This window comes from Cebidichthys violaceus, unplaced genomic scaffold (genome assembly GCF_023349555.1).
Source record: "Cebidichthys violaceus isolate CVI_PGR_0920_01 unplaced genomic scaffold, fCebVio1.0.p SCAF_61, whole genome shotgun sequence".
Lineage (NCBI taxonomy): Eukaryota > Metazoa > Chordata > Actinopteri > Perciformes > Stichaeidae > Cebidichthys > Cebidichthys violaceus.
This window is the reverse complement of record NW_027176828.1, coordinates 30648-42311: the sequence shown is the minus strand read 5'-3', so window position 1 is coordinate 42311 and position 11664 is coordinate 30648. Positions and strand designations below refer to the sequence as shown.

The 11664-nt window shown below is 46.6% G+C and overlaps 1 protein-coding gene across 1 annotated transcript; it reads right to left on the bottom strand.

The window, feature by feature from the left end:
• Positions 1 to 286: 286 nt before the first annotated feature.
• On the bottom strand, positions 287 to 11312 carry LOC137890041 (protein HEG-like). The gene is made up of 14 exons (XM_068734129.1): positions 10859 to 11312; positions 5469 to 6885; positions 4828 to 5339; positions 4492 to 4605; positions 4186 to 4308; positions 3945 to 4048; positions 3778 to 3833; positions 3268 to 3428; positions 2696 to 2830; positions 2381 to 2423; positions 2240 to 2277; positions 1987 to 2074; positions 1672 to 1849; positions 287 to 1489 (listed from the first exon to the last, which is right to left on the bottom strand). Exons 1-14 carry the CDS (start codon positions 11145 to 11147, stop codon positions 1346 to 1348), a joined length of 3402 nt encoding a protein of 1133 aa, XP_068590230.1. The 5' UTR covers positions 11148 to 11312; the 3' UTR covers positions 287 to 1345.
• Between the last annotated feature and the right edge of the window lie 352 nt (positions 11313 to 11664).

Sequence of the window (11664 nt, the reverse complement as noted above, 5' to 3'; positions counted from 1 at the left end):
CATATTCCCCAAAATGTTGAACGATTCATTGAAAATGCTAAAATGATGTGTGATAGCAAACGTCACAATGACACCTTTCTGTTTCTATTGTGTTCCATTGTTTCTGACTCATAATTCACTTATTTTTGGCAAACTACTGTTTCCACTGTTCTAAATACAAAATATGTGAGTTTGTTCTGTTCTTGTTGCACTGCGTGATACTAAAACATTATACAAACTTGCAAAAACACTTTGTTTAAACAATCTTAACCTATAAAACCCAAAAGAGTGGCGTGTGAGAAAAACCTGCTGTGCAACATTTTTATTTAAATAAGCACATCTGACTAAAACGCCAGAAACAACAGACGACATAAACATAAAGACAAAAAGAGTCACATGAAAATAATACTCCATGTCGGAAATAGCAAACTAATTATGATACAGATTTACATTCTTTGCAGTCATTGACATTTATGATCCTTCTGGTAGTTAATTACTCCTCACACACACACACACACACACACACACACACACACACACACACACACACACACACACACACACACACAGCAATATTTAAAACCCACACAATCGCTCTCTAAAACACACACACACACACACATATACACATGTATCACTCTTCAGTCTGTCAGTGTGTACAGTATATGAGATGTCCATTATGCTACATGTCAAGGATTCGGACATAGAGGGAATAAATCCATGTTGGCATCAGAATTCAAAGTTGTTCATCAGTTTCTATTAAACACAACTTTAGTGCATCCTTCAGTGGTTTGTTATTGTCTTGTTCATCAATACTTCATTCTTAGACTATTATCTAAGAAGAAACTGAATATGTTTAAATCACAGCAGTGTCACACACACATTCATATATCAGCACGTAAAGGACCAGATCAATGTTTTTGCATGTTCTAGTCTATTTGCTACACTTCACATTACTGCTGTTTTTTTGTGTGTTTTTATAATCTGTGTTGTGTTCTTCCACATTCCTGGCAGAGCAGATTTTTTAAGCAAATCTGCACTTCATGACCAGGCAGCAACAAGACAGATTATGATTGTTTACTGTCATGGATCATCTTCCTCAAGCACGTTTCAAACATCTGCTAATAGTTTTTCATCATACGGTGAAGTAAATGAGAGTCAGCAGCTGCCTGTGAGGCCGGAAAAACACATTAGACCGTCTTTACCAACACAGCAGCAATGTAAAGTGTGAGTTAAAGTAAATGAGCTAAAACATGCAAAATGATCAAATGTCTCTTACTGTGACAGAAAACCATCACGTCACAATTTACAGTGTGAGAGATGGGTGAGTTTCTGTGTGTGTGTGTGTGTTTTTAAGGCGGGGCAGTTAGAAGTAGTCTCGTCTTCGTGAATCGTCACTGATGAAGGAGGGGTTCCACTGGGCGGGGTAGATGCACGAGTGGCGAGAACCCGGCAGACCTGTGAACGGATACAGGCCGTTTCTCTCAAGGTCCGAGTTACGCAACGCAGGCTGAGGAAAAGAGCGCAGAAAGAGAGAACATGTGTTTAGATGTATTGAACAGCTTCTTCCACGCCAACACAGTGGTAGTACAGATTCATCTAAACACACAAACAAGTGCTTCACTTGAACAATGAAGGGAAATGAAGAGAGCGTGGGAGATAAAGCGAGAGTTGTGTTGCGTGTCTCCTCACAGAGTAGTAAATGTCAGTCATCTGCAGCAGGTTCTTGGTGCTGCCGTTCTCTTGCATCTCTATGGTCTCCCTGCCCCACTCCGTGGATATGCGGTTGTTTTTGGGGAAGTCTGCGTATGGGGACATCTGCAGGTCTCCACTCTTGAAGATGATCTTGTTGATGTCATTCTTGTCTTTCCTTTGAGATCAAACATTGTTAAAAAGTTAAACCTGCCAAATGTCACCGGAATTTTTCAAGTCATCAAACCATTGAAAGTAAATGAAATGCACTGCAAACCAAGAGAGGTTTTGCCCGAACAATAACAGAAGTCTTACTTGCAACAGGTGACAATGAGAGCAATGATGAAGATGAGGAGCAGAGCGCCTCCTGCAGGTGACACCACGATTGCGATCAGCTTGTAAACTGCAATGTCCAAAAAACAACATATTAAACGCTACACTTTAAAAATCAACGTGAAGATCACGAGAGCAAATTTGCATTTAGTTCACAAAAAAAAAAAAATCTTCTATTGAAGCTAAAGGTTTTATATTATGCCTGTTCAATGCCTGGTTTTTAAAGGCCACTTACAGTTTCCACAGTTGAATCCTCCAAATCCAAACATGCACCTGAAAAACAAAACAAAAAAACAGAATCTGCAGTGCGAATGTCGGAGTGAAACCGCTCAGTGTGAGCGGATCAATTCATGACATGACATCAAGTTGAACTTACGGAACACATGTGCCATTTTCCAGCTTGTAGCCATCTCCGCATTCTGAAACGAGACGTTTCACTTCAGAAAGAAGTTTGGAACAAGGAGTTCCAAAGCCAGTATCGTTTTTCTAAAATGCCCTGGTCTTAGTTTCCATGAATTTCATGTGAAATATTAATGTAAATTCTGTTTTTGTCAGGAAGGAAACACTTTGTTAATTACATTTTGAATCATATTATAAAATGCACTTTGCTTCTTTTTTTTTAAATCATCTTCTTGTCATTGTCGTATTTAGTCATTTAAAAACACAGGAGACATGCACACACTTAGCTCACCTAGGCAGGACAGGTCTTCAGGGTTGTGCTTGTAGTAACCTTGAAGACACTGGCAGTTGGCTGTGCCGCTGTTGTCGGTGCAGGTGGAGCGCTCTGTATCACACTGAGTCTTCTGGGCCACACACAGACTTTCCACTGGAACACAGGGTGGACACAGTAAGTACACAACAGCACAGGGGTATAGTCAGAAAACACAAAAAGGAAAGCTGCCTTGTGTTTTAGGTTTCATCTCAAGAGGAAGTCAGATTCTTGCATACATTTCTGCTGTATGTGTGAGCTCACAGTGATCTTATTGTAGTGAGTTGAGCTATTGATCACTTCTGCTCTGCTGTTATTGTAAGATTTCGTGTCGCCGTTGTGAAATATAGCAGCTGGATGTTGAAGATTTTGAGCGACGGAATGATGCAACTGTGGGAGCTGTTTACGGCCACATGGTGCCCTCTAGTGGTCGTAAACACACTCACAGCTAATCACATTTAAAGTAGGTCAGTTAAAAACTGTATTCAATTTGGCTAAAATGAGCAAAAGTAAACCCCCGATGACTACGACTGCTAGCTTTGACGCCGTGTTACCGTGGTACGTGAGCTGGTGGTGCAGCACCATCCGGCAGTGGGCCAATGAGGAGCTGCAGTTGCTGAGCGACATCTGGATGCTGTTGTAGACCTCTGCGCCCGTCACATCGGTGGTGACGGAAAACATGTTGACAGCTGAGATGCGAACCCCGTCCTCTCCTCTGCGGGGAAGAGGTCGGAGGTCAGTACGGAGGTATACGCCGACAAATCGCCCGTGTTGCATCGTTTAGTTCAAAAATGTGAAGGCTGGTGGGGTAAATATAATTATAACCACTTTGCTCTTTTGTGATTTTGATAATATAACAACAGATATGGAATAATAACAGCTCAAAATCGCTAATTTGCCTCAGAGGGCTCTATGATCTGTACAACAACATCCTCTGTCCCAGGACCCTCGCATCAGAAAAGATACAAAACTTCCCGGAGAGAGCAACGGAGGAGGGATCCCTTTCCCAGGATGCCTAGCAGCGCTATAGATGTCACGCGCACAGAATAAACAACATGACTTACTTCTTACTCAGCGTCGAGCGGCTGTATCCTCGGAGGACTGACAGTGAAGCGTTGAGCTGAGGTGGAGACAGGAAGAGAGTGTGTGGGAGACTTAATACACAGAAGCCCAATTGAGTTTTTTCTCCGAAACGAGCGGAGGCGATGCAGCGACGTGGACTGCCTCTCACCAGCTGGACGATCTCTCTCTGGATCTCATGCATGGTGGCGCCGGTGAAGATAACAGGGTCGTGTGGCAGCCTGTTAACACTGAAAGTTCCCAGAAACGCCTTTGCTGTAGAAGGGGAAATATACCGTCGGTGAATCAGGAGAAACAACTTAACTTCACGTCTAATTCATGTTCGCGTATTTCCGACATCTGTGATCGAATTGTCGTTTTTGCTGTTATGTATTAAAGGTTGTTTTTTTTACTTCTGGTGCACGTGCGTCCATCCTCCAGGTCGAACCCGAGCGGACATTCACAGCTGAAGGAACCTCGTGTGTTGACACACCTGGACCCGACGGGGCAGGGGTCCCTCTCACACTCATCCACATCTGGACACACGAGCACATGCTGCTATTACAATACAACTGCTTACAACCGACACCTGAATACTTCTCTTAATCCTCGACACTATATGGAAAAATAAAAACGTTTTCAATTTGCTTGGGTGCATTGAAACACAAGCGTTAACATAGCAATCTGTGAGGAAGAAGAGGAGGAGGAGGGACGCTCACCCTGGTTGCAGGTCGGTCCTGTCCATGCCTGCTGACAGTGGCAGGTGAATTGATGGCCCTTATAGCTCACACACATCCCTCCGTTCATACAAGGGTTTGACACGCAAGGGTTTCCTGGAGTTCAGAGAGGAGAAACGGCACGTTACCGTAAAACAGAAGAAAAATCGAACCGTTAAAAAGGTTCAAATCAGTGTAATTACAGTGGTTTCGCGCTGACATTCATCATGTCTAATCAATCCCATAATGTGAATTGTTCATAATGCACTTTTTCACACTATGAAAAACGGAATGTCAAGGAGTGTCACTTAAAATGAAGGAAGAGTGTAGACCACTGACTTGGGGGTGTTGGGGCCTTGGTGGGTGATGTCGTCCCCACGGGCTCTGGAGTTCCTCGTTCTGTCTGTCTCCCTGTGGTCTGCAGAGGCTCCGTACTCTTGGTTGGGGCGCCGTGGGTGTAGGTGGTGGCGGTGTAGGTGGTGGTGGTGGTGGTGGCGGCGGCGGTGGTGGTGGTGACGCGCCGCCTAGTAGTCGTGGCGATTCCTGGAGCGCTTGTTTCTGCCCGCAGGGTGGTGGCATCCGTGGGGTTAGCCGTCCAAGTCGAGGGCTCCTGAGTTCGGGTGGGTGTCACGCGGTGAGTTGGGTGCGCTGCAGAGGTCACGAGGGCCAGGGTGGAGGATGCGGAGGAGGATGCCGTGGGCGGGATGGTGGCCTCGGTGGGCGACCCCGGGGTAGAGGTGCCAGCGGAGCTACTAAACATGGAGGATGAGGTCGCGGGTGTGAGAGGAGGGGTGGTGGGGTTGGCGGTGGACACAGTGGCTTTGAAAGTGTCTTCCTCTGTTATCTGTGATCTGTTCGAGAGAGAATAATTAAACCAAATGTCTTACAGGCAATAACTGAAAATAGCATTTGCAACAAAAACGTAATACCTTTCCTAGAACCATTATCCTTTGTTCTATATAATTATAGTAAAAACGTACCTTTCGGTTACAGTGACAGGCGTGGTGGTGAGGAAGACCTCGGTAACCGGCGCCGGACTGTCTGTTAGATAGTCGTCCACTTCAGATGTACTGCTGCTGACTGTAGGCGTCGCTGTGGTCAGACCCAAGCCCCCGCTGTCCTCCCTGGTCTGGGATGAAACCCCCTCAGTACCCTCCTGGTTCTGAGTGCTGGATCCGTGAGCTCCGGTGGAGGACTCAGTGGAGGTTGTAACACCGGAGCCCGACCCCTGCTCTGTCCCTGAGATGACAGTGGGGCCTTGTGCAGGTGAGGTGACGGTAGGTATGGAGGAAACGGACACTTCAGATTGGTCAGTGCTGGGCTCGGTCACCCTGAGAGGTGGGGTCGAGTCGGAGGTCTCCTCTGATGTTGAGGTGTCTTGATGGTGGGTGGCATTAGGTTGTCCGGTTAAACTTTGGGTTCCTCTGGACCCCCCCGTGCTCCCCGTCTCTGGATATCGCCCCTTAAAGGAGGGGGTCATGTGTTGGTCCGTTGTGTCCCTACTGTCAGTCCTGGTGGACGGGGCGCTGTGGGTGTAGTCCTCAGTCTCTGTAGCGCTAGCAGAAATACCCCAGGTGGAGGGGGGCTGATGGGAGTTGGAGTCTTCCGTAGAGGCGGAGGAGGTGCTGTTGCTGGAAGAGGAGGTGACAGACAGCAGGGTCCTCTCCCCGGCGCGGCTGATGGTGGTGGAAGTGTCGGTGCTGTCGGTGTGGACGGCCGCGTGGGACGTCAGGGCTGAGGCGTCTCCTAGTCGGAGGGTGGTGTCTGGGCTGTCCCGTGGGAGTCTGTCCTCCTCCGTCCACATCCAGGAACCAGCCTCCCAGGACACAGCTGGGGAGGCGTCTGAGACCTGATCTGTGTTAGTAATGTCCTTCCAGTCCCTGCTGCTGCTGGTGGTGGTGCTGCTGCTGCTGCTGCTGTTGTTGCTGCTGTTGCTGCTGCTGGTGTTACTGCTGTTGCTGCTGCTGCTGCTGCTGTTGTTGCTGCTGTTGCTGCTGTTGCTGCTGCTGGTGTTGCTGCTGCTGGTGTTGCTGCTGTTGCTGCTGCTGGTGTTGCTGCTGCTGGTGTTGCTGCTGCTGGTGTTGCTGCTGTTGCTGCTGCTGGTGTTGCTGCTGCTGGTGTTGCTGCTGTTGCTGCTGCTGGTGTTGCTGCTGTTGCTGCTGCTGGTGTTGGTGCTGTTGCTGCTGCTGGTGTTGCTGCTGTTGCTGCTGCTGGTGTTGCTGGTGTTGCTGCTGTTGCTGCTGCTACTGGTGCTGATCCTGCTGCTGCTGCTGCTGCTGCTGCTGCTGCTGGTCTCAGTGGTGGCTACGACAAGGGTGGAGGTGAGTGGTTCAGTAGACTGACTAATGTCTAGTGACCTGCTGCTTGTTTCTGTGAAGGTCTGTGTCTGTTCAGTGTCTGCGGAAAAAGAAAAGAAAAAGAAATAACATTATTAAGCGATAGCTAAGACATTCATAAGACTCTTTAACTTCTGCTTCACACTATCATTTTATTTGTAATTAACTGCTTTTATACATTTCTTCATACACATGGCAAAAGGCAAACAAATGTACATTGCGTTTATATGTATACATACAAATAATTACCCCTTTAGTTAATTAATCCTTTAGGTTTTAGTAATCCAGTTCGTACACAGCATCATTGCGGGAACAAGTAGTTGATTCATGAATTAGTTGACTAACCTACTGTTGTGTGAACCAGCTAACCTAATGCCTAGATGCTGATATTAAGTCATTCAAACAATATTCATGGTCTGGCTGTTTCTGTCCACATAGTGGCTCACTTCCAGCCGCGGCCACCAGAGGCTGCTCACCAGGCAGGAAGCAGAACCGCAGAAAAAGGGGGAAGATGCTTGTCAGAAGAAACATTGCTTGCTGCAGAGGCAGTGCATTTTTTTGGGCGGAGGACAATTGGCAGGACCGGCTCGTAAGCTTTTGACAAAGGCTTGAGGTTCCTAAATATGGCGCTGACGGTCTCCCTTGGGGAATTGTCCATTTCCTTCCTAAAGCTGAGTGAGCACAAAGGCTCTGGCAGCAAACTGTCACCATGGATCTGGGCGTGTCTTCATGCTCAGCGTCAGAGGAGAGGTTGGTCATCACAACAGTGACCTATCATAGGTTTTTTTTTTTTATGTTGACATGGTGAACAAGTTCGCATCCAGCCGACACGCGTTACATTAGCGTTCATTTGGACATTAATAAGCCCAATATTTACTCTCCTTTTGTCCCCATGCTGCATTGTGTCCACGATTTAACTTTGTTTCAGCTGTTTGATGCAGGGCGAGAGTTGTGCACAGTAGCAGAGGTGTGTTGTTGTTGCTGAAAAAGACAACGAGCCTCTGCATCTGTGGATTCATCACTATACGTTACATATAAATATTGACGAGTGTCGCTTTGAAATGACATAACTAGTGAGCTTAAAGAGAACTCTTAAAGTATCAAGTGTATGTGAGAGAAAAAAGGTCTTTTTCTCGGCCCACCACTGATGCTGTCTGACAGCCTGTGTTACCTGGCCGGTCTCCAGCAGGCCCGGACTGGAACAACAGCACTCTGAGGCTGAGCGTCGGTACTGGACAGCATCCTGACAGCCAACACACACACACACACACACACACACACACACACACACACACACAGCCACCAGCAGCCACCATCCGAAACCAATGGAGGGGAGAGTTCAACTGCAGAACGCCCCCCCCCCCCCCCCCCCGCCCCCCCCTGGGAGTCTGCGAGGAGAACTGGGCCACTGGACTTCTATTTTTCTCTCTCACTTCCTCTGCATGTGTCTCTCTCATTATTTCATTTTCTCTCTCTGGATGAAGTCCGGGCAACGAAACTCAGACAGGAACGTGGTGTTGGCAACCAGTGAGGGACGCTCCCAGATCCTCCGCTGTTTATCTCTCCAGCTGTCAACAGAGCCGTGATGCCGTCGTCTTTACACCAGAAGCTCTGTGGCTTGCGTGTTTGTTTCAGCAAAAGGCAGTAGTGTAATCATATGAATGAGGACGCACTCTGGAATGAGGTTGTGAATATATATATAGCGGTTGATTTTTTTTTATTGCCTACAGATCAAATAAGTAATTTGTTGCTGAGGAATTTTGTAATCTTCAGTGACTAAATATTATTGTTGGGAACAGGAAAGGTGAAATCGGTGAGAGGACAGTGAATCATTTCCACTTTATCATTATTTAGCAGGAACTACTCTTTGCATTCCCCCCCACACATTTTCCCTGAGTAGTTCTGGGCAGCTCCCAGTCTGAAGCATCTCACTGGACAAAAACTAAATCTTCACGATGACCATCTTAAGTTATCGCTGACATCTCTGTCAACTTGTAGGAAATAAAGCCGGCGACCACATCTCAGTACAACGGTCAATTTTGTATCAGTTAATAAATGCAGAATACTTCGGGATCAAATGCAGAAGCCAATGACACCGTATGTCATTAGCCCATTAACTGACGCAGTATTTATAGTTTAATATTTCACTAAAATGAATGAAATATAGCAGAGAGAGAGAGAGAGACAGAGAGAGAGACAGAGAGAGAGACAGAGAAACAGAGAGAGAGACAGAGAGAGAGAGACAGAGACAGACAGAGAGAGACAGAGACAGAGACAGAGAGAGAGAGAGACAGAGACAGACAGAGAGAGAGAGAGAGACAGAGAGAGACAGAGACAGAGAGACAGAGAAACAGAGAGAGAGACAGAGAGAGAGAGACAGACAAAGAGACAGAGAGAGACAGTGACAGAGACAGAGAGAGAGACAGAGAGAGACAGAGAGAGAGACAGAGAGGGACAGAGAGAGAGAGACAGAGAGAGAGACAGAGAGACAGACAAAGATAGAGAGAGAGAGAGACAGAGAGAGAGAGAGAGAGAGAGAGAGACAGAGACAGAGAGACAGAGACAGAGAGAGAGAGAGAGAGACAGAGACAGAGACAGAGAGACAGAGAGAGAGATGCAGCATCATTACAAAACTGCTGTACCTACTGTGCTGCATGTGTACTATTAGTAGAGTACATGGTACACTCTATTGTGATGGATTGGCAAACTGTAGCATTAGTAGTGTTAACAGTAGAAGCAGTAGTTAGTAGTAGTTAGCATGTTAATAATAAGAGGAGTGCAGTTGCAGTGCAACTATACTACGGTTATAAAGAGGTAGTAAACCATAAATAAAGACTTTTACACAGAGCGGGGAGATCGGCCAAATTGTATGACGGTCCAGTTCTCTCTGTTGATGAGGCGCAGGCTCAGGTACCCTTTCTGTTTCATGCCAGTGGTCGCATTATGCATTCTAAAATTCTAAAATAATTCTCTGAGAAATCTTAATTCGTACCCTCTGGGGCTTAAATATCTCTGTCTTCCTATTTGCATTATTCATTCATTTATGTTTATGTATATTTACATCGCTGTGTCTACGGGGGGAACCTGGATTCAGCTCTTCAGTGGTCACATGTGACAGGATGCTCTTGAGCAACGCATACAGCGGCCCATACACCTGATCAACACCTGAGCCGGCGAAGACATGTCAAGACCTTTCTTTTTGTGCAGTAACAGCAACACCTCAGCTCTAACAGGAAACTAGCAAAAGAGGAGCAGACGCTGATCACAGTCGATGGCTCACGATAAGAGCTACACATTCAGCAGAGGATCTCTGAGTGTTCAGGTAAACTGGTGAACCACATTCATGGACTAGGACTCCACACATACGAGCATACAGTATGAGTCCTAACAACACGTTTCATATTGAAGCAGAAATGAAACAATTGATCAGCGACAGAAAATTGATTTGCATCCATCGATTGGTTGTTAAATTAATTTCTTTAAGCAAAAATGCAAAAATAATGCTCTGGGTCCAGCGTCTCACTAGTAAAGAATTTTGTGTTTTTCTCCGTCTTCTACAATAATAACTGTACTTTTTTGAAGCGTTGGTCTAACAAATGAAGCAGTATTTGACTCAATGAATGGAGAAAATAACAAGCAAAAACATTTAATGAAAGTAAGTGTTGATTTCAGCTCTATACTGACACAAAAAGAGAGCAATGCACGTGTTTCATGACACTGTGTAGGATGCTTATTTCGTCATGCAATGTGTGGCAACGTGCAACTTTGTCTTTTGCATTCATGTTCAGGTAGTTTAACGGTACATCTGGGGACAGGACTACAGTTGGAATTAAGATATTATAGCAATCCAACACAAATTACTTGTAGGAACTTCTCCAAATGAATCGTATTAATATGGTTACAATGGAAACTGACATCTGGAGTCTTTACTTTGCAGGAGAAATAAATGATCAAGTGGAATAAACTCATCAAAGTGAGCTGTTAGTCTGGACAGATGCACTTGTCGTGAGAGGCCGCAGTGAGAGGGGTCTTACCCGAATGCACTGCAGCAGCAGCGGCTGCAGCAGCAGCAGCAGCAGCGGCGGTGTGTGTGAGCAGGATGTTCCTCTGTGATGGGGATAAACTCTCGCCGGAGTGTGAAGTTGACGTTTCACTGCTTTCCATGTTACCGAGTTCATCTGTGGCGGCCGAATAATGCGATCCCGCTGTTACCGGATCCGTGGTGTTGATGGTGGGGGTACCTGCCCCGAGGGGCCCCGGCAGACCCAGCAGGAGGACCGACAGAGACACACAGAGGACCTGATTCACAAACCACGTTTCCATGATTTCCAAGACCCCCACACGGTCGCCGATAGTTTCCGTAAAGTCGAGTACAGGCCGGGGGAGTCTCCCGGGGACACCATGGGAGGAGCGCTCCGGCTAGTAGCGAAGTTTCATAAGAATTAAATAAATCCTGGAGCAGGTCCGGAGGAGATCCGCTGCTCGGACGGCGGGGGAACGGAAGATAACAGAGCCGAGGCAGCAGCCTATTATCACGGCGAAGGAGCGCGGGCTCCTCCTCCTCCTCCTGCACACACACACACACACACACACACACACACACACACACACACACACACACACACACACACACACACACACACACACACACACACACACACACAAAGAGAGAGAAACACTCGCGCACACACGCACACTCACAAAATAGTGTTTTTATTTAACCCATAGACAATTCAACACAGGGGCTGCTTTTGCTGCCTTCAGGTGTTATCGGAATGTTCCACTTCAGCCCCGAGAGACTTAAAGTTTTGAGACAAATCATCTGGAATGATGTTAGCAA